Genomic DNA, 23,993 nt, shown 5'->3' on the forward strand with positions numbered 1-23,993 from the left:
TTTCTGTCATCCATTTTTCCAACCTACCTCTAAATGTTACCATGGTTCTACCTCAGTTTTAATCCTGGAATTGAATTTCAGTATTTCTCAATCCTGTGGAGAAGTTACTTCTGACTGCTCTAAATCTCCAACATTTAGTCTGATGCCTATGACCCTTTCTTCTTGGTGTCTCAGCTCCTGGAAGTAGCATTTCTATCTAACGTCTCATATTTATGACATTCATTTGCTTTGAAATGACGATAACCTGCATTTGTATAGCACTGTAAACACAGTAAAAGATGCCAAAGAGCATCACAGGTGAACTGTTAAGTAAATTTGTCACCAAACCTCAAACCAATGTTAGGGAAGAGTTAGTCAAAGAGGTAAGATTTAAAGAGCATCTTAAAAGAATGAAAGAGAACTGGAAGGGTTTGGGGAAAGAATTTCACAGCGATTGTAGCAATCTTAGTGATAAGGTCTCGGAGGTAAGGTCTTGTGATACTTTAAGAAAATTAACAAGACAGTTTGTAATGAAGAGAAGGCAAAGTTAATTTTGCTATTCACAGTGACTCTGGGTGAGCAGTTTTGCGAGATGAAAGAAGGACCTGATGATGTTTAATGTGGTCCAAACACACTTACTAATGACTGGCTAAACCTATTGTTGCCAGAAACTTTCAAATTTCCATTCTTGGATTTAAGGGAGCAGAGACGAAATTGTTTAAATGGGAACTAGGGCATCAGTGATGAACAGAGGGCCAAAGAGTAGGTAACTGGGATTTTGAAAATGCAGATGTGGGTGAATTGGAAAAGGTTTCTTTTGTTCCAGAATGAACCTAGGTGACATAAGGTTGAGAAGAGGAAGGAGGAATATGGTGTATAAAGATGTAATGGACCTTGTATGGGGCCTTGGTGAGACCGCACCTGGAGTGTTGTGTTCAGTTTTGGTCTCTATGTCTGAGGAAGGATGGTCTGCATATGGAGGACATGCAATGATGGCTTATGTGACTGATTCCTGGGATGGCAGGACTGATGTATGAAGAAAGTCTAGGTTGGTTAAGACTATATTCACTGGAGTTTAAAAGGGGGGATCTCATAGAAACCTGCAAAATTCCAACAGGACTAGGCAGGGTAAACACAGAAAAAATATTCCCAATGACTGGGTAGTCCAGAACCAGGGATCAGAGTCTAAGTATATGGGGTGGGTCTTTTAGGACTGAGATAAGGAAAAATTTCTTCACCCAGAGATTGGTGACCCTGTGGAATTATCCGTCATTGAAGTGTTGAGGCCAAAGCACGGAATGTTTAAGAAAGAGTTAGGTATAGTTCTTAGGGATAAAGGGATCAAAGGGTATTGGGGAAAAAGTGGGAACGGGGCCATGATCATATTAAATGCCAGAGCAGGCTTGAAGGCCTGAATGGCCTACACCTGCTCCGATTTTCTATGTGAGTAAGTAATCAGAGCTGGTTTTATTCGTGATTGGCACAATAAGATTAGCATCCCTACGTAAGTCTTGGGATCAAGATAGAGTAGCTGTGAATATGGCCAAGAGAGTTTGTGGAGGGAGAGATTAGGGAGAATAGTTGGAAGTGGGGTCCAAAGAGAAAGCATAACGGATTGAGATGGAGAATTAAAAAGAGCATTTCAAATTATAATAGCTGCAAAGGCATCCATTTGAACCATTTGGTTTGTTGCGGTTCAAATCCACACTGCAGTTGTTTACAGTAATTTTATTTCTCTCGTATTTTAAACAATATTTGTGTTTATCTAATCTTTCTGAAATGTTGTGATTGACTTCATTTTCATCATTACAATGTCAGCTAACCTTTGTAATATGGATAATTGCCATGTTGACAAAAAAGAATGATTGTCCTTAGTTTGGTTTGATGTATCATATGAATTTTTAGGTTTGTGATATTCTGTAAGATTCATTGAGTTGACTGAGGTCTTAAATGATTTAGCAATATTTCCATGCTGGCGGAGTTGGCCTGAAGAAGACCTTTTTAGAAAAGAGCCCAGATCTGCAGTCTCTACGGTATGCTCTGTCACTGTACACGCAGGCCACTGACACCCTTATTAAAACGTTTATCCTGTCTCAGTCATCTCAGGGTAAGCACAGTTTCAATTGATCTGTTTTTCTGCTAGATGCATGTTAGCCTCAACAGTCTTATTGTTATAATTCATTTTTATTGCACATTCTGTACTATTTAGATAATTTTAACAGCTATAGTAACTAATTATTGTGAAAGCTCACTAGCGCTGACCACATTAATGGATATTAAAAAGCTCCATTCTGGAAACAAATATACTGGAGCAAAATAAGCACAAGAATTACTTAAATTGCTGTTATTGATTTTTCTGTGTTTCTACTTTGACCTTTCTTTGGTTGAATCAGTCCCTTATTTCAACATGCATTGATATATTCATCAAGACCATAACGGTGGGATTTATATTTGTAATTTGAGTAAAATGTTTACAATCTAAAACAATAAGGGAATCCAAGAATTTATGTATTTGCTTGTTTAATGCATTACATTAAATTTATTTAGGAAGTAACTAGATTTCCATAAATGCCAACATTGGTGATTTGTAAAGGAAACAACTATGTTCTATGCAGTTATGCCACAGAAAAAGCTGTAACTATTATGCTTTTTGAAGATATTACACTGTTAACTGCCACCAATTTTGTAGAGTTTGGATTAATTTATTACGTTAAGCAAATCTATATATAACTAATATTTATTCATCAAGGCAACCTTTCATTGACGATGCTGTTAGTCTGCTCTTGAGAAAGTTCTGACTTGCAGACTTCAGTTAGTTAATTAGGCTATGCAATCTTTTTAATATCTTGTCTCATGTTCACCAAATAAATACAAGAAGCCCTAATAAGGTAAGGTATTCATGGGAAATAGTTGGCTGCAAGTAGATGCAAGCAGAAATTGTTGAGATATCAGCAACTTCCACACAGTCATTTCCTGATTGTGCAAATATATTTCTGATAATTGGAATGATAAGTTTCTAGTTTTTCAATATTTGTATCAAAATATATTGCAATCTTACTAAGCTTATGAGTATAGCTTTCCATCCAAACTAGCACTCGCTTTGAATAGACTTATTTGATTGCTGCCAAATGGAAAGTCCACCATGAATTCATGCATTCCGGAAGTGCATTTATACATATTTCAACAACTGGCATTTAAATAACAAGAAAATAATTTCTTAACTAAATGTTAATATTACCAGATCCCGCTGAAGGATATTTGAATAGAAATAGAATCCCACAGCGTGGAAACAGGCCATTCACTCCAAAAAGTCCACACTAACCCTCCAAACAGCATCCCACCCAGACCCAGCCCCTACAGTATCCCTGTATTTTCCATGGCTAATGCACCTAACCTACACATCCCTGATCACTATAGGTAATTTAGCATGGCCAACCCACCAAACTTGCACATCTTTGGACTGTGGGAAGAAACCAGAGCACCCAAAGGAAACCCATGCAGACACAGGGAAAATATGCAAACTCCTTACAGGCAGTTGCCCAAGGGTGGAATTGAACCCAGGTCCCTAGTGCTGTGAGGCAGCAGTGCTTACCACTAAACCACCATGTTGCCCCAGTAAACCCCACTGCTGGATTACTCTGCTGTCAGTGGAAAGCAAGATTGCTAATATCAATTTATTACTTCAATACTTTAAGGACTAAAAATAATATTCAAGATGTCCAAATCATTATTTTTTGCTGTTTAACAGAGGTATTGCACCACTTATTTAATTAATGTCATTTTTTAAAAATGGTGTAATAATAATTTAGGAAAAAGTTTTCAGATGCATTATTCAGACAGCAAAGGTTAAAAGTCCAGTGACTGGAAAGGCAGATATTTTTGTGAACAAAAAACAAAAAAAAATGAAGATGTGTTTGGGACAATTTGCATGTTGTTGGCAGTTCCATAAATGTTGCTTTGTACAGCTACAAGCCAATCCACAGATCATGAAATAAAAAACAGAAAGAGCAACTCAGCAGGTGCAGCAGCATCTGAACAGACAGGCAACAGTTAACATTTTGAGTCCAGTATGACATTTCTTAGGACCTCTTCTTCTGCAGTTTGTGTTTTTATTTCAGATTTCCAGCATCTGCAGTACTTTGCTTTAATTTGAGTGTTTAATCCATAGATTGAGTTAAATCTCTGAGTCCTGTGAATCCGTGGACATACATTGCATGTCAATTAGTCCACCCTTTAGAGGTGACCTGCAGAAATTCACCAATAAGTCAACAAAATGACAGAGCATCTTGTTACTTTGGCTGGACTTGGCACAATTCATTTTCACTGCAGCCTTACATCATTAACATTTGATAACATAGTTTTGCTTAAGCTGTGAGTAATGGAGGATACTCAGCTAAGCAGCCATGTAGTTTTTTGTTTTGTTACCTCATGGCCCAGATCTTCCAATCAGAGTTGGAAGGCTTTTTTTCAACCTGTATTGGACACGGAATGCACTACATTTGAAGAAATTTATGTATGAACATTTGACTCAGGAGTCTTCTCAACTGGTTCAGTCTAGCTAGACCAGGAATCCACAAAACCAATGGCATATACTGGCATTGAAACCCTGCACAGCCCTTTTTTAATACTAACTGCTGTATTCCAAGATTAAAAGGTCCTGACAAGAGCAAAGAGAAGGCAAATATGTAACGTAAATGAGTGTTGGGGAAGGGTGCCAGGTGGCTGAGTAATTGGGGTATCAATTGCTTGTCAGGATTTAAGGTGGGTGGGGGTGGAGTATATGGTTAGTGAGGAGGCAAGATGCCTGGTAGATGAGGATAGAGTGGTGGGTGAGTGCTTAGGGGTAGCTCTGGGGAATGGTCAGGTCAGGGGGATGGTCTTGGTGATCAGAAGGCATTGAGTCGATAGTTCAAGTCAGTATGGATTGTAGGATTGGGTGTCAAATCGGGGAGTGTGGTGTTGAATCCAAGGTCAAAGCATTAGATGCCCAAAGGGGTTCTAGGGAATGGGAGATGTTCAGATTCAGGCAGTTTGAGTGGTTGAATCAGATCTTGTGTGAAAGGGTGTCTAATTGGTTCCAGAACAGTTGAGATTTCATGTTTCACCTCATACCATGAGAAAACATGGGTAAGAAAACTGGTTAATTGGCTCCCACTGCCCTCCCTCAAATGATAAATCAGTGCTGCTCCATGCTGAACTGAGGGAAGCAATGCCACAGAATGTAGTGGGTGGCAGTCTTCAAATGAAATTGCGAAGAGTGGTTTGGTTGCATTACTACTCTGCTGTATGGCCTTGACCTGATAGAGATAGCTGCCTGTGGCAAGTAGTGAGGGAACAAACCAGAGGGAATTACTTACTGGTCCTCACCCTCACCAGTCTACCTGTCACAGATGCAACTTTCCTTGACAGTACTAGGAGTACCTCATAGTCAGTATGGAAATGAAGTCACATTTTAACGTTGAAGCCATCTGTTACAACCATGTTAAATGGAACAGATTTGGAATAGATTGTGCAGCTCAAAATTGGGCACCATTAACCTCATGATCCAGAATTTTCCTTGTTCTCCCATTACCATTAAAATAGGGGGTCAATCAGTCAGTGAAGAACATAGTACTGTTTTTGTCGTGTTCTCCTGAGCATACCTGAAAAAAATAAGATGCTAATCTTGTAAAACTAACACAAGACTAATTCTAAATCCATCTCTGCTTCGCCCTGAGGTCACCAAGACCACAGATGGCCATCTTTATCCAACTCAATTCACTCACTCAACATGATAGGGAAATAGTTGACACTAGACACAGCACAGGTTACAGTCTCTTGCAACATCCAGGATGTATTATTAAAGACTTGTGCTCCAGAACTAACCAGGCCCTTAACTAAGGTATAGCTGGGACTTTGGCATCTATCAGACAATGTGGAAAATTGTCCTGTATACCTTGTCCACGAAGGACTATTTTGATCCAGCCAATTGCATCCCTATTAATATACACTCAATCATCAGCAAAACAATGGAAGGTATAGCCAACAATGCTATCAAGTGGCACATATTCACTGATGCTGCTCACTTGTGCTCTGTTTGGGTTCCACCAGGGCCACTTATTTAGCTCCATCTCATTACCGCATTGGTTTAAATCTGGGCAGAGAGCTCAATTCCAGAGGTGAAAGAAAGTGACCAACCTTGATATGATGGCACCATTAACCAGGAATTTAGCTGCGGCAATCTTATGAATATTACGGCTACAACATTTAATCTGTGGCAAGTGACTCATTTTCTGAATTCACAAAGCCTACCAATCAGCAACAGAGCAAAAGTCAGGATTGTAATTGGAAACCTCCATTTGTTTAAATGAATACAACTCCAACAATACCTAAGCTCAACACCATCCAGGAGAAAGCAACCCAGACTATCGGCACCCCATCCAATACCTTAAATATCCCTCCCTCAACTAATGATGCACTGTGGTATCTACAAAGTGCACTGCAGCAACTTAGTAAGGATCCTTTGACGGCAGCTTCCAAACCCATGACCTCTATCGCCTGAAGGAACAAAGACAGCAGATGCAGGGAGCTCCATCACTTGCAAGCTTTCTTTCAAGTTGCACATCATCCTGACTTGGAATATATGACAGTTCGTTCACTGTTGCTAATTTGAAAACCTGGAACTTTCTCCCTCAGCACATGAACTGCAACAGTTCAAGACAGTGGAGGCAATTCAGTTGCAATTAGGAATGCTGACCTTGATAGTGATACTCAAACACACAGAACCATACTTTTTTAGTTACAGTACAGCAGAAATATTTGAATTAATAACAGGCACATTTTAATTACAAAACTTTAAGAATCTTTATATATAGAAATTCTTAAGTGAAAGGAGCAACAGATCTGATTGTTTTTCTCCAGTTTTGTAAAATGTGTCTTTTTTCAGTTTTGTAAATGTAGTCATAAAACATGTTAGTTTAAAATAAAGCAAATTAATTTGTAAACTCTTAGTTCAGTTTTGACTAACTTTTTATAAATGTTTATTAAATTAAAAAAATTAGAAATAATGTTTTCTAAATTTCTATTAAAACTAAGAATTGAATAGAAACAGTTTGATCAAACAGAATAAAACTCCACTTGCTGATCACCTTTCAATCATTATAATTCTTGGTAAAGCTGTTAACTGCCTGTATTATGTAGTTTTGACCTCAATTCACTTAACTGTATTTTTGATAGAGCTTTAAGCATTTAAAACTAAAATGGAGATTGGAATTAAGTTTGCCCAATAAATGGAAGTGGAGTCTTGAATGATGCAGTGAGATGCAGTAAGACCATAGCGATATTTGAACTAACAGAAATGTTTTTCGAATATGAGCTTTACAGGAATGTAAAAAAATACATTTTGAAACCAGCCACAAAAGGTGTGTGTAAGACATGTAGATAGATAAACAAACATCCGAAAGAGAATAAAGCAAGGCATGGAGTGTAGTCAAGTGACTACCAGCCCAAAATTGGACATTCTTAATTGAACAACATCAGACCTGTCAGAAAATTGAGCACACTGAAAAAGCAGCAAACAGCAGCCATCAGCTTCAGAGAACAGTGGAAACCAAGGTCAAAGAGGTCACAAACGTTGGAGGGGAACCAGTTACATTCACCTGGAGGGTTGTGTATTGGAGAAGTATCCACCAGACTTGCTGGCGCCTTGACTTCCTGCCAATGCCTTAGGATGTGCACTCTACATTTTTTCGACATGGCAACAAGTGAAGGGTATTGGCACAATCTCATTGGATACTTTGCACTCCAGTCAGACCCCATTGACCAAAGGCCACAGAATATTCAGAAAGGTCTGGGGTGAGGGGAGACAAAACACATGCCTGGAAGCCACCCCATCAGCAAGACTTGTGGCAGAAGGCCATATGGCAACCCAAGAAGATCCAGCAGAAGAACCACTTTGACCTGGAGGCCTCACCTTAACGGATGAGAGCCAGCCTACGTCGGAAAGAGATTCTAATGGCCTAGCTGAAATACGCTGATAATTGTGGGTAATATACTCTATCAGACAGATCTGTATAATGAGTAACTGTTGTAAGAATTTCGGAAATGCTCACCTGGTGTTTTTAATAAGGAATATTTTGTTACTAAAATCAAATTGAGCTATAAACCAAGTTCTGTGTCCTTCTGTTTGCCTCACCAATGAATACTTGGACATGTTTTTAATACTTAAACTGGTTGAACTGTCCAAAGTACAGACAACAGGAGGAATTCAAGACCCTAAGGCTTAGGAAGTTGAAAACACACTGATCAATGGTGGAATAATAGGAATGGGGGATGTGAAAACTTCTAGAATCCGAGTGCAGACTCTTAAAAGGTTGTATGCTGGAGAACGTTACAGAAAAAATGAAAAAAGACTGTGAAGGGGTTTGAACTCACTAAGAAAATTTTAAAATCAAGGCACTGTTAGGCCAAGAGTTAATCTAAGTCAGTCTGTACAAGGCTAATGCATGACTTCAGGTATAGTAAACAGAGTTTTGGATGTGTTCAAGTTTATGGAGGATGGAGATAGGGAGCCAGCCAAGAGAACATTGGAATAGTCAAGTGCTGAGGTAGCAAAGACTGACTAACAGTGTCGGCGACAAATGTGTTGTGCACTGGAAATGGACAATGTTACAGAGACGTAAGTAGGCAATCTTGATCGTGCAGTGTTTATGTGATCAGAAGTTCACCTTTGCCATCATTTCTGATTCTAAGTTGCAAAGGTCCATCTTAATCTCAGTCCAGGGAGAGGGATGAAGTTGATGGTAGGGGACGGAGTTTGTTCTAAGATACCAAAGATAATGGTTTAATTATTCTCAATATTTAATCAGATAAAATTTTTGCTCATTCAGGATTGGATGTCAGGCAAACAGCATAACCAATTAGAAAATGGAGGGGATGAGAAAGGTGCTACTAGAGATAGGACTGGGAACATGTGGAACCTGATGGTTTCTGATTATGAACTGATATAGATATCCTTGATACAGCATTAATTGCCATTAAGTTGAAAGGTTATCTTTGGATGATGTTGTTACAAGAAATGGAGGTCATACCTTTACACAAGATACCATACTGCACAAATTTAATAGCTTTTAATTCGGACTTCAGGGTAGATTAATATTCATAAATTGAGTTTTTTCCTTGTAAAAAGATAGTATTTCAAATGATTGTAAAAAGATAAAATTTCTCTCAGGAATTAAATCATCAAATTAAGATGTTGGACATAACAAAAGTAAAGGAAGACTTTACTGGAGATAATCATGTTAGTATGCCATTGTTTACATACCATTGCTGCGACAAAAACATACTGTAATGTCTTAATACACAATGTATAATCTTTTGTCCTAATTTGTAATGTGTTTAAAGGTCAAATGTCAGTGTTTAATAGTTGATCTTAACCATCTTTTGCAATGAACTTACTGTTAGAATTTGTTTAACAGGTTTCAAGTAAAGTGCAAAAATAAAACTTTAATTGTTCTCAATTCATTTTGAGACCCCAAACTGAAGGAATTACAGAAGTAAAAAGTATTCTTAGACCCAGCTAAATATCAATAAGGTCCCCTTATTTGCCAGTTGAAACAGCGATTTAGATGTTAATTAATTGAAACATTTTGCTAAAACATATTGGTGTGATAATGAAACTTTAACAAATTTTATCTAGAAATTTGCTTTGATTTATTTCATATTTTTATGATGCACAAAAATATTTACCGAATTCCTCCATAATTCAAAATATTTAGTGTTTATATTAAACAACTGGAAAAGTCAATCCACAGTGTTTGCTTCCAAACTGCTCGTAAACCTTATTTTGAAAGTATAAAGATTGGTAGTAACAAGTAATATAAGTCCTTTCGAGGGATGGTGATGAGATTCTAGATAAAATGCATATTTAATTGAATAAAATTATATGACAGGAAATCTATTAACTTGTTGCATCTGCTAAGTATCCATAGCACTAATAAAAGAATGCTGCTTGGTTTGAACATCCTATTAATAGTGCATCAATTCAAACATCACATGAACCAATCAATAATATTGACTTAAAACATGCCATCAAGAAATGTGAAATGGTTTTCAGCATTGTCATTTGACCTTTGCAGATCTTTGTCTTAAGTGCTGGCTGCCAATGAGTGTCTGAACTGTTTTTTCTGATAATCTTCATTTGTCTAAAGATGTTTGTTAGGTTAACTGCTATGTCTGTCTCTTATATGTATTCTCACTTCAGTTTCTTCTTCCTTTCATTTTCGCCTGCTGTCTGGCTTTGATTTCACAACTCAGTGCATGGTGGGAAGGGTATTAGGTTTACCCATAGCGAGGAGGTTTATCCTGAAAAGGGTACGTTTGAGCATAATGTTGCCATTAATGGCAGCATTAGATTGCCTGGGCTTGAAACAACTGTTCAGCTGATGTCAAAGTGGAACTTTCAAGAATCTAGATCTAAATACCCAAATTCAGTTATCCTTGTGCATGTTTTTGTAGCATGCAGCTTCCTACAGAAAATCAAATACACAGTAGTGGGTTGCTTGTTACAATTGTGATAATAGACGACCTTTTCATTTGGCTAAGAGGAAATGTGTTTGCAAGAGCCTGAAATGGAATTGCCTCTGAAATAATATATTCAGTTTGTAAGGAGAAAGGAAAAAACAATAAAGGTTGCAATATTTGCCGGGGAACAGAAGCACTACCATGTTCTGCAAAATCTACTGGTTTCAACATTAAGCGCAACATGGATTTATTGTCTAAGTTTAAAGTGATTTTAATTGTAATTTGACTCCCAGCAAACTGAATTAATACATTTGTCATGCCGATTCGAATGTAGACTGGTGTCTGTTATTTGTAATTGCATCAAACTCATAAAGAGCAGAACCAGTGGCATTTATAATGGCTGAAATTTTGCTTGCACTGGGACAATTGGGGAGGAAAGGTATTTCAATTGGATGAGTTTAAGCATGTGACTTATTGAATTGCCCCTGTTACTAAATTAAGCCCTTCACGGGGGCTGACTTCGCACATAGTGAATTTTGCACTAAATGCTGTGTATAGTTGATTATCATCAAGTGGTGTTTAGGTTTTAAATCTATTATTCCACAGGACCTGGTGTGGATGATCCAGTAGGAGAAGTGTCCATTCATGTGGAACTTTTCACTCATCCAGGAACTGGAGAGCATAAGATCACAGTTAAAGGTTGGTCAGAATGAACCGCCTATAAATATAACTTTATTTTCAAAATTTGTGAAATTATATGAATATAAACTTCAAACTTGCATCCTCCAAATATCTCAACAAGTGGACTTTACATTTATGTAATAATTCTAACTGCAATGGGAGTTGCCTTTCAGAGTGAAATTAGAATCTTGTAGACTAATCAAATGAATACATAGTGTTGTGTGTGTTATATCATTAACATGTTTAACAATACTTGCTAAGTTGTGGAAAAGTTTCTGCTGTTAGAGTAGAGTTTTTTTTTTTCTGTTTGGGTCTAAAATAGAGTGTCTGACAAAACTGCATCTGGAAAATCTTAAAGACCCCATCACCCCTCCATGTGTTGAAGGCAGTGTATCACTATGGCGTTGGGTTACTGCAAGAATCGTGCTATCTTAGTTATCTCCTCAGACTCTATGCAGGAAGAATATTTCCGATGGCCGAGGTAAAAGTTTGAGTCAATGAATAGCACACTGTCAGGAAATAAGAACTGTAATAAAGAGACAGAAGTAAATTTCCTAGATTTTAAGCCATCAAAGGATATAGTGATGGTACAGGAAATGGCATTGAGGTAGAAGATAAGCCATAATATAGTTGAATAACAGCAGCGTTGTGGGATTGAATTGACCTACTCCTACTTCTATTCCCACGTTAAATGCATTTAATAAAGTAGCTGATTTGTCTCACTTTTTGTTTAAACAAATCTCGAAACCTTTGGCAAGTTTGATGCATTTTGAACTCAAAAGATAAAGCCACATGTCAACATTGAAAATCTTTCAGCTGCAATCACAAGGCAACCACATTGCTAAGATGTCACTTCAGCCATAAACCATAAAGATGATTAAAAGTGACAAGTTGCATTGATCCACACTTGTCGTAAGGGAATCAATAATGCTAGTAAAATCCAGCCATAAGATTTACAGCAACCAATATTTTACTAGGGTCCCATTATTAACTCTGAATTCTGGGAGACACCAGCAGTACAGAATTATTTTTCTATCTTTCTCCCTGACTCATTTTCACTCCAGCAAGAGCAACAAAAGTGGTATTCTGAAGCCAGAATTTAGCAAAAAGCTAATGGGAGGTTTTACTCAGTGAGCAAAGGTGAGTCAGCAGTTGCAATCTCATGAAATTCCATATACATAATTGGTAGACAGCTAAAACATTTTGGAAATCCATGATAATAAAATAAAGCATACAATAATAAAATAAAGCATATAAACTTAGCCTTTGCATTGTATGACCTCCTGCTACGTTTGAAGTTCTAGGAGTTGCTACTTTTCACCCCAGATTAGTTAACTTGGTTTAGCAGGGTGTTGCTTCCCCATTATTAAATCCATTTAAAGAATGCCAGCTCTCTGAATGCAATATTCATTAGTAGTATTCATTATTTTATACTTAGAAATTAAATTCAGCTGTTAATAAGAATCTGTCTAATTTAAACACAACTAGGAAAAATTAGTGATGTAATTGGATCTGAGCAAAGAGTGACCTATTACATTCACTAACTTTTTCCAGTTCTGGTAAAAGCTCATTGGCCTGAAACGTGAGCCAATGGTTTTTGATTTATTTTTTAAAGTGTGCAGGTGTACATGTCAAGTAGCAGCTAATATGCTGCCCCCATTGATGAGAGAGCTCACCAGATCACTTGCCTATTAACTCAGTAAGAGCTTACATGCAGAGTGAGGACAAGATTCATACATTATAAAAGGTGCCTTAACAATGGTGTGCCAGGTGACCAGAATCTGCTAACTAGAGTATAGTCGCTTTTGGGTTCTAAGAATTGCCCATCAAGGCCTACTTAGAAGGGGATCGAGGAGTGAGAAGTTTATTTCCTTCTGCTGGGATTTGTGGGGAGAGGCGTTTAAAGTGGGATCAGAAGCAGGTTGGCTTTCTGAAGCCACCCCTCTTGTCTAGGATTGCCCCCATATTTGCACAGTTAGAATCCCTCGCACCCCACCCTAAAATTGACCAGCAGGTCACCCTGGGTACCCAGTTGAGAAGCTTTTCACCGTTCTTCCATGTAGGGGAGGCAGATAATTGGAGGACTGATGAGTTGAGGTAGTTGCATAGCCCTTAATCGATCACTCGAGGACCTTAATTGCTGCACATCAAAGAAGTCACCCCTGACTTTCTCACCCAGCATTAATTATAGAGGCAGTGAAACAAATTTGCCCAGTCATTTCCCCTTCTTGCCAAATCTCAGCACATTCAACATGGCGAAAATTCCACTTGTGAACTCTGATCTCCCTATAGGTTTACCCATAGCGAGGAGGTTTATCCTGAAACCTGCTGAGTATTTCCAGCATTGTATTTTTATAAAGTAGGCTGCAATAGAAAAGATACAGTACATAAGTATATAGTTGATAACATTATTAAACAGCAGTTAATGATCCAGGGAGCCACAAATACTGCCCATGCCTTTTGGAAACAATTTTAGTCAGGAAACATTTCAGTGATAATTTTTCCAATAATTTGAGGGGTATTCCCTGCATAGACTGTACCATTCCATAATAGTGCTAGTATTTGTGAAGAAAGAATGGATTAAATAGTCTGTAATTATCTATTGCTGCAACTACACCACGGGCTACTAGAGGTAGAATCTATTGCTTTGAGACACACCTGTGACCCTTGGAGCTAAATTTAACAAAAACATGCATGTTTTGAAATATTAATCTGTAAGCAAATCTTTTGGTTTTCTTTTCCTTTCTTTGCAGTTGTGGCTGCTAATGATCTAAAGTGGCAAACAACTGGTATCTTCCGTCCATTTGTTGAAGTTAACATAATTGGACCTCATCTTAGTGACAAGAAGAGGAGGTTTGCCACTAAATCCAAAAACAATAGCTGGGCTCCAAAATTCAATGAAACCTTTCAATTGTATGTATCCTTTCAAGCTCTAGTTTGTAAAATGTGTACCTCATATAATTTGATTGTTGCAAATGCTTTGACGATTGTTATAAGTTGATGTCCACCATCCAAGATAGAAAATCCATGGAACCAAATCATTGCATGTTGTTTCTAAATAGTTAAGTAGCAGCCTAGTCTTAATTATGTAATATCACTCAATTCTCTGGGATTATTGTCACTTGTACAATTGTCCAAGTCTTCCGGGTGCACATTTTCAGTCGATATAGGAACAGAGAGAAGAAAATTGCCCAAAGGTGAAATTTTAAATGACAAGTATATGATGATTTAAAAATAAATTTTTGAAACCAGCATTTGGCCAAACCTATTGGTATTGGCATTTATCCTTCATATGCCTATCTAAACTACAGGTTAACCTCTGTTATAGTTTTTCAAGCGACATCTGACACAGAAGTTATGGGTTCAAACAAGGCAAGGGATTTGTTGTACATTATGCAGAGAGGGATACAACTTAGAGGCTGTTGAATGAACAAAATTTTCTTTATACATTTTATACTTATTACTTAGGCATACAATTTGTCACATGACCATAAACAATGAGACAATCACAGTATTGATACCTCATTCGAAGGCTAGACTAGTCAATGATTGGGATAAGCATTTGGGAACATGAGAGTGGGATATCATAGCTGTTACAGAAATGGCAGCTCAATGTTCCAGGGTATAGATGCTATAGGAAGGATAGGAGTGGCGGGGGATGGTTGGGAGTGGGAGTAAGAGAGGAGGGAGTGTGGCATTTTTTTTTTTTTATTAGAGATAACATTACAGCTGTATGTGGAAGATATTCCTGGGGGTACGCCAGTGAAGTTATTTGGATGGAACAGAAATAAGAAATGGATGATCATCTTATTGGGATTGTACTATAGACCCCCCCAGCAGTCAGCAGGAAATGGAGAAGCAAATTGTTCAGGAGATCTCAGATCTGTAGGAATGATAGAGTTGTAATGGTAGGGGATTTTAGCTATCCAAACATACACTAGGCACTGCCGTAGCGTAAAGGGCTTAGATGGAAAGGAATTTAAGTGTGTCCAAGGAAATTTTCTTACTCCGTATATGGATGAACCTTCTAAAAGAGTAAAACGTGACCTTATCTTGGGAAATAAGGCAAGACAAGTGACTGAACACTTTGGAGCCAGTAACAATAAATCCATTAAAATAGTTATGGAAAAAGATAACAAGGTGTAGAGCTGGATGAACACAGCAGGCCAAGCAGCATCAGAGGAGCAGGAAAGCTGACATTTCGGGTCTGGACCCTTCTGCCCTGGTCGACCCATTGTCTCCGCCTGCTCCTGCTCCTGCTCCACCGAACTTATCTCCACAATGGCCCCAACCATCATGGAAAAAGATAGAACTTTAACTTTTAGATCAGGTCTAAATTTGACAGTATTAGGCAAGAACTTTCAAAAGCTGAGTGGACGAAGCTATTTGCAGTAAAAGGACAGTTGGAAAGTGGGAGGCCTTCAAAAATAAGATAATGAGAGTCCAGAGGCAGTATGTTGCTGTTAGTGCAAAGGGCAAGGCTGGTAGTATAGGGAACGCTGGATGACCAGAGAAACTGAAGCTCTGGTCAAGAAAGAGGCATATGGCAGATATAGGCATCTGGGATTGTAGGAGTCCCTTAGAGTATAAGGGCAGGTGGTGTATAGTCAAGAGGGGGCAATCAGGAGGGCAAAAAGGGTTAAGGCGAATCCAAACAGATTCTACAAATATATTAATGGTAAAAAAGAGTAACTAGGAAGAGAATAGGGATCTTAAAGAACAAGATTGTCTGTGTGGAACTGCAGGAAATGGGCAAGATATTAAATGAATATTTCACATCAGTATTTGCTGTGGAGAAGGATATAGAAGCTAGACAACTTGGAGAAATAAATAGTAATGTCTTAAAAATTCTATATTACCAAGATGGTGGTGCTAGATGTCTTAAAACACATGAAGATGGATAAAGCCCTGGGACCTGATCAAGTGTATCCCTGAACTTTGTGGGAAGCGATTGCTGGGCCCCTTGGTGAGATATTTGTATCATCAATAGCTATGGGTGAGGTGCCTGAAGACTGGAGAGTGGCTAATGTGGTGCCATTATTTAAGCAAGGTGGTAAGGAGAAGCCAGGGAACTATAGATTAGTGTGCCTGCTGTCAACAGTGGGCAAGTTGTTGGAGGGGATTCTGAAGGATAGGATTTACATGGAGTTGGAAAGACAAGGACTGATTAGGGAGAGTCAGCATGGCTTGTGTGGGGAAAGTCATCTCATTAACTTGACTGAGGTCTTTCAAGAGGTGACAAAGTTGTCTACATGGACTTCATGGCATTTGACAAGGTTCTGCATAGTAGACTGGTTAGCAAGGTTAGATTAGATGGACTCCAGAGAGAGCTAGCTATTTGGATACAAAATTGGCTTTAAGGTAGGAGACATGGCTCATGGTAGAGGGTTGTTTTTTGGCTGAGGCCTGTGACCAACAGTGTGCGGTAATGACTGGTGCTGAGTCCACTGCTTTTTGTCATTTATATAATATTTGGATGTGAATATAGGAGGAATGATTAAGTTTGCAGATGACACCAAAATTGGTTGTGTGGTGGATAGTGAAGGTTATCTCAGCACGACAGGACCTTGATCAGATGGGCCAATGGGTCGAGGAGTGGCAGATGGAGATTATTCTAAATAAATGTGACGTGTTGCATTTTGGTAAGGAAAATCAGGGCAGGATATATATACTTAATGGTAGGGTCTTAGTGAGTGATACTGAACAAAGAGACCTTGGGTACAGGTTCATAGTTACTTGAAAGTGGAATCACAGGTAGACAGGGTATTGAAGAAGGCTTGCCTTTATTGGTCAATGAATTGCATATAGGAGTCGGGATGTCATATTGCAGCTGTAGAGTTCATTGCTTAGGCCACTTCTGGAATACTGCATTCAATTCTGATATCCCTGCTATATGAAATATGTTAAACTTGAAAAGGGTACAGAAAAAAAATTAAGGATATTGGTGGATTTGAACTATAGTGAGAGGTTGAATAGGTTTAGGTTATTTTCCCTGGAGTATTAGAGGCTGAGGGGTGACTTTAGAGGTTCATAAAATCATGAAAGGCATGGGTGAATAATTTTTTCCCCAGAATAGGAGTACAAAATAGAAGGCATTGGTTTAACGGTAAGAGGGGAAAGGTATGAAACAGACCCAAGGGACAACTTCGTTACACAGAAGGTGGTGCATGTATGCAATAAGCTCCAGAGGAAGTGGTGAAGGCTCATACAATTACAACATTTCAAAGGCATCTGGATGGGAATATGAATAGGAAATGTTTACAGAGATATGGGCCAAATGGGACTAGATTTATTTAGGATATCTGGTCAACATGGACAAGTCGGAGGGGAGGCAAGGGGCTAGTGGTATTATTGCTGGACTTTAATCCAGAGACCCAGATAATGTCCTGGTACCTGGGTTTGAATCCCACCGCCGCAGATGGTGGAATTTGAATTCAATAAGTGTCTGGAATTAAGAGTCTAATGCTGACCATGAATCCATTGCCGATTGTTGGAAAAACCCATCTGGTTCACTAATGCCCTTTAGGGAAGGAAACTGCCATCCTTACCTGGTCAGGCCTCCATGTGACTCCACACCCACAGCTATGCGGTTGACTCTTAACCACCTTCTGGGCAATCAGGGATGGGCAATAATGCTGCCTAACGAGTGATGCCCTCATCCCATGAATGAATAAAGACTGAAGAATCTGTTTCCCTACATGTACAGCTTTGACTTTAGGAGGATGACTAGCTTTGTACTATAATGTGCCCAAGTCCTTCAACTGCAAGCAGATTTTGCACCAATTTCCACGATGATTAACACTTCTATTTTATGTGCATTATTGTGGTTATATCTTTGTGTAACTGAAATGGCTCCAAGTCTGCACATTTACATTCAATGTGGTTAGTTTTTAAACTGTTAAATCCTGACTCGTGTCACTGGCACGAACCTCCCAGTCTGCTATTTACCCTTAAATTCTGTATACCCATCTGTTTCTAGTTAATTTCTGTACCTCTTAGCAAACACACATTAACAGCTGCCTTCGTCTCTGTTTCTGTCACTACATTATTCTACAGCCCCACAACCGTCAATGTAAAAAAAAATTTGTCCAGTCCCAAATTGTGTTTCATTCTATAGCCATTATCACTGGATACCATTCATTTCTATGTACACTTTAAACATCAAATCATTTCATACCCTTCCTGGTTCCAAAATAAAAAGCCCCAATTATGAAGTCATCTCATCTATATTTCTTCATATCTGACTGCATTCCTATTGAATCTGTACTCAACCTCTCTATAGCATCAATGTAAAGTATGGATCTTAAAACTGCATCCATATCTTCAACCATGGTCCTAATGAGTTTTATTTAGATTCATCATTGCATTATGTCTTTTAAATTCAATACTTCTCTCCATAAAATGTTAATGGAGTATTTGCTTTTCTCGCCTTTTTTCCATTGAAGTGCTGATTCTAATGTTTTGTCAACCCAAACCACAAATCCTTCTCTTCATCATCACATTACTTTTTATAATACCAAAATGCATCAGTTCACATTTAATTCTAATTTCTGCTTTTTTTCCCTAGTTTAGCAAGCTAATGTTTTGCTTTCATTTTCCCGTATCCCTCCCTCCCAGCCTACTTTTATGTCAAACTTTTTAAATTTCATCATGGGAAGGGTATTGCTGGCTAGGCTAGTATTTATTGCTCCAATCCTCAGTGCTGTGGAGAAGGTAGTGTCGAGTCACCTTGAACTGCTACCATCCTCGGGGTGAGTGGATTGCGGAGTGCTAGGTCATTTCAAAGGCCGGTTAAGGCCACACTGTTGACAGTCTGGAGTCCAGAGCAGGTAAGGATAGCAAATTTCTTTCCCTAAAAAGCAGATGGGTTTTTAGAACAGTGGTTGATATTAGTATGGAATTAAAAGCTTTAATTTCTTGCATTGATTTCAAATTTCACCATAAGCCTTACTGGAATTAATATCCATGGCCCCAGAATATTAGGCTACAGTTCTAGATTACTAGTCCAGTGACATAGCAGCAGCAATAGGGAAGTGGTGGTGGAGTAGTAATTACAATTAGTTGTCTCGGTTTCTCTAATAACAACCAACCACCAACCACAAACCACAACCTTTTATCCACTCCAATTCTAATGTAAAACTTTCTGCTTGCTCATTCCCATCTGAATAAAACCTGCAGATAGAGGTACTGATGGCTCTTCTTTCAGATGACACCCTTACCTTCTCAAAACAAATCAATTTCTCAGATGGTTACCAATTTCATGACTTCTAGAATACTTCTCTTCCCCCTACCTCCCGAGCAAGGCCACTCAACACAATCACAGCTGATCCAACAAGTTTTTTCTCTATTCATTTGTGGCTGACCAGCACTTCTTGCCCGTCCCTAGTTGCCCTAATTCTGGTGGTGGTGGTGAGCTACCCTCTTGAACTGCTGCAGTCCTCCTGCTATGGGTTGACCCACAATGCCATTAGGGAGGGAATTCTAGGATTTTGATCCATTGACGGTAAAGGAACAGCGATATATTTCCAAATCAGGATGGCAGTGTTCCCATTTATCTGTTGCCCTTGGTAATGTTTGGTGAATTTCTCAATGCCACTATCCTGCCTTTTCCTCCTTACCCTTGATTCCCCTACTAAATATATTCGAGATACAGATTTTTACTCAATGACAACTTGACAACACTGTTGTAAAGGGTTCCATGGTGACTACCTGGAGAAGAAATTCCACCTTATGCTGGAGATTATGGCCTCTGATCCTAGTCTTCCCCTTAAGCAGAAAGAACATTTCCATATTTCTAAGTAGGTCCCGTAAAAATCCTGTGTTTCAATAAGGTCACATCATTCTTAAATTCCCACGAGCACAAGCACAAGCCCAAGATGCTTAACCCCTCATCACAAAACAATTACTTCATACCTGGTATCAACTGAATGAACCTTCTCTGGACTGCCTCCAGTGCATGTTCATTTTTCCTTAGAAGGTCCCAAACTTGTTCAGTAATGTGGTCTCACTAGTGCCTTGTATAGTTTTAGCAAGATCCACCCTACTTATCTCCATTCCCTCTGAAATAAAGGCCAACTTTCCATTTGCCTTTTCTATTACCTATTGAACTTGGATGCTAGGTTTTTTTGAGATAGATGGATAAGGACCCCAGTCTTTCTCCATTCAAATAACATTGGCAGGAAGAATTGAACAGCTTAAAGTGCATAACCTCAGTCATACAGTACAGAAACAGACCCTTCAGTCCAATTCATGCAGGCTGACCAAGTTTCCCCAAACCAAACTAGTCTTTTTTTTTTTGAGATAACAAGGTGTAGAGCTGGATGAACAGAGTTGGCCAAGCAGCATCGGAGGAGCAGGAAAGCTGACATTTTGGGTCTGGACCCTTCTTCAGAAATGGGGGAGGGGAAGGGGATTCTGAAATAAATAAATAGAGAGGGGGGTAGGGGGATGGAAGATGGATAAAGGAGCAGATTAGGTGGAGAGGAGACAGACAGGTCAAAGAGGCGGGGATGGAGCCAGTAAAGGTGGGGAGTTAGGGAGGGGATAGGTCAGTCCAGGGAGGACGGACAGGTCAAGGAGGCAGGGTGAGGCTGGTAGGTCAGAGGTGGGGGTGGGGCTTGAGGTGGGAGGAGTGGATAGGTGGGAGGAAGGACGGACAGGTTAGCGAAGCGGTGACGAGCTGGGCTGGTTTTGGGATGCGGTCGGGTAAGGGGGGGGATTTTGAAGCTTGTGAAGTCCACAATGTTACTAGTCTCAGTTACTAGTGGTGTACCTCAAGGATCTGTTTTGGGGCCACTGCTGTTTGTCATTTTTATAAATGACCTGGATGAGGGCGTAGAAGGATGGGTTAGTAAATTTGCGGATGACACCAAAGTTGGTGGAGTTGTGGATAGTGCGGAAGGATGTTGCAGGTTACAGAGGGACATAGATAAGCTGCAGAGCTGGGCTGAGAGGTGGCAAATGGAGTTTAATGCGGAAAAGTGTGAGGTGATTCACTTTGGAAGGAGTAACAGGAATACAGAGTACTGGGCTAATGGTAAGATTCTTGGTAGTGTGGATGAGCAGAAAGATCTCGGTGTCCATGTGCATAGATCACTGAAAGTTGCCACCCATGTTGATAGCGTTGTTAAGGCGGCGTATGGTGTGTTAGGTTTTATTGGTAGAGGGATTGAGTTTCAGAGCCATGAGGTCATGTTGCAGCTGTACAAAACTCTGGTGCGGCCGCACTTGGAGTATTGCGTACAGTTCTGGTCGCCTCATTATAGGAAGGATGTGGAAGCATTGGAAAGGGTGCAGAGGAGATTTACCAGGATGTTGCCTGGTATGGAGGGAAGGTCTTATGAGGAAAGGCGGAGGGATTTGAGGCTGTTTTCGTTAGAGAGCAGAAGGTTAAGAGGTGACTTAATAGAGACATACAAGATGATCAGAGGATTAGATAGGGTGGACAGTGGGAGCCTTTTTCCTCGGATGGTGATGGCTAGTACGAGGGGATATAGCTTTAAATTGAAGGGTGATAGATACAGGACAGATGTCAGAGGTAGGTTCTTTACTCCGAGTAGTAAGGGCGTGGAATGCCCTGCCTGCAAAAGTTGTAGACTCGCCAACTTTAAGGGCATTTAAATGGTCATTGGATAAACATATGGATGATAATGGAATAGTGTAGGTTAGATGGGCTTCAGATTGGTTTCACAGGTCGGCGCAACATTGAGGGCCGAAGGGCCTGTACTGCGCTGTAATGTTCTATGTTCTATGGCGACATCTTGAAAAATGCCCATTTTACAGAGGTGGTGGTGCTGGATGGCTTAAAACACAAAAGGTAGACAAATCCCTGGGACCTGATCAGGTGTACACTAGAACTCCGTGGAAAGCCAGGGAAGTGATTGTTGGGCCCCTTGCCGAGGTATTTCTATCATTGATAGCCACAGACAAGGTGCCAGAAGACTGGAGGTTGGCTAATGTGGTGCCACAAATGTAAGAAAGGTGATAAAGAAAAACCAGGGAACTGTAGACTGGTAAGCCGGTCATCGATGCTGGACAAGTTGTTGGAGGGAATCCTGAGGGGCAGGATTTACGTGTATTTGGAAAGGCAAGAACTGATTAGGGATAGTCAACATGGCTTTGTGCAAAGGAACTTGTGTCTCACTAACTTGATTAAGTTTTTTGAAGAACTAACAAAGAGGATTGATGAGCGTAGAGAGATGAACATGATCTATGTGGATTTCTACAAGGCGTTTGACAAAGGATTCCTTATGGTAGACTGGTTAGAACTCATGGAATACACAAAGAACTAGCCATTTGGATGCAGAACTGGCACAAAAGGTAGAAGACAGAGGGTGGTGGTGGAGGGTTGTTTTTCCAGACTGGAGGCTTGTGACCCGCAGTGTGCCATATGGATCGGTGCTGGTTCCACTGCTTTTCATCATTTATATAAAAATGCTTTGGATGTGAACATAGGAGGTATGGTTAGTAAGTTTGTAGATGACACTAAAATTGGAGATGTAATGGACACTGAAGAAGATTACATCTGAATACAACAGGATCTAGATCAGATGGAACTTAAATTTAGATAAAATAAATCTTCAGAAACTGTTAAATCACTTTAGTAATTGTGACAACTGGTCAATACTTTAACAAAGTTTTATGATTCAGTTTTAAAATTCAAACTTAATTGCATTTACACTTAGACAATTTAAAAAAAAACTTAAGTATTACCTTAATAATGCTACATGTCTCTCCAATATCAGCATCTCTCATTTCATTTTCCTATTAAAATAAGCATACTATGTCACAAATGACACAGGTGAATGGAATAAATAGTTTAACATGATAGATAAATAAATCGATTTATCACTGGCCTAAGGAAAGGAGGTACAGGACAGCAACTGCAAATGGTATAGCCTGGTTACATCCAAAAAGAATTAAAAGGCAATATTTGCCAATATTAAAAAGCATTAGTGAAAGAGACTGTATTTCAACAAAGAATGCATATGAACCAAGTGTAAATAAACACATTTAATAAATTATTTGGAAAAAGAGAGTTAAAGATCAAAAATCAGAACTGAAAGGAATAGTATAATTAAGCCAACATTAACATTTTGTAATTACATATACCTTTAATAAAATACACCATTGCACAAGGGCTTTGTAAAACAAATATGATATTGTTATGATGATCCTTACTGATGGTAACACTGGACAGGTTAAATCCCTAGAATGGTGGTTAGTCATTAAAAACACATTCATGAGGCTGTAGGTGTTCTTCAACAGAACACAAGCTTATTACACAAAGACAATTTAAAATTATAAAGGTGACTGCTAGAACCATAACAGTTAAACAGTTTCAACATGTTCCCAATATCACCATCTCAACTTTAAATTTTCATTTAATCCAGTTTTTTTTCCCCTTGGGCTACCGAGACATTTCCATCATTCCTGTCTGCTGACATGAGCCTGCCTTAGCTCTGATGGCAGAATCTTTTTCCATTCTAACTTGAAGACTTCTACACAAATTCTCTTGGCTTGGAAGCTTGACAAACCCAAAAACACAAAGGTGACTACTTCTCCTGAACTATAAAATCTTGATCCTTTAGTTAGAAATGTGTTCTTTCTTGTTAATTAAAGCCTAAAGTTAAATAAATAACCTTGGGCCTTTCAAACTCAGTAGTGTAAACATGCCATCCATTAACATTGCAGGTGCTTTGCCAGGCAGAGGACTGAAGTTACACATCTTATTGGAAATTATGCATTGAGGTCACCAACCCAAATGGACTTTGACATTTAAAAAAGAAAGCTTGACAAAACAAACTGAAGTCCATCTAAATATATCAAAATCC

General features: G+C 39.1%; 2 protein-coding genes across 2 annotated transcripts in view; one reads left to right on the forward strand and one right to left on the reverse strand.

Moving 5' to 3' along the window:
- The window catches only part of LOC109931109 (protein unc-13 homolog A), a 342,784-nt gene extending 328,394 nt beyond the window's left edge, over nt 1-14,390 (forward strand). Inside the window, exons 38-40 of the mRNA XM_048613913.1 lie at nt 1,939-2,086; nt 11,086-11,178; nt 13,914-14,390. Of these exons, the coding sequence (XP_048469870.1) occupies nt 1,939-2,086; nt 11,086-11,178; nt 13,914-14,161 (489 nt within the window). The 3' untranslated portion in view covers nt 14,162-14,390. The remainder of the gene's footprint in view (nt 1-1,938; nt 2,087-11,085; nt 11,179-13,913) is intronic.
- Nucleotides 14,391-22,779: 8,389 nt separating this feature from the next.
- LOC109923391 (unconventional myosin-Vb-like) overlaps nt 22,780-23,993 on the reverse strand; it is a gene marked incomplete at its 5' end in the record, with an annotated part of 126,168 nt that continues 124,954 nt past the window's right edge. Inside the window, 2 exons of the mRNA XM_048613914.1 lie at nt 22,780-22,785; nt 22,873-22,923. Coding sequence (XP_048469871.1) covers nt 22,780-22,785; nt 22,873-22,923 — 57 coding nt within the window. The remainder of the gene's footprint in view (nt 22,786-22,872; nt 22,924-23,993) is intronic.

Source organism: Rhincodon typus, chromosome 29 (assembly GCF_021869965.1).
Source record: "Rhincodon typus isolate 14 chromosome 29, sRhiTyp1.1, whole genome shotgun sequence".
NCBI lineage: Eukaryota > Metazoa > Chordata > Chondrichthyes > Orectolobiformes > Rhincodontidae > Rhincodon > Rhincodon typus.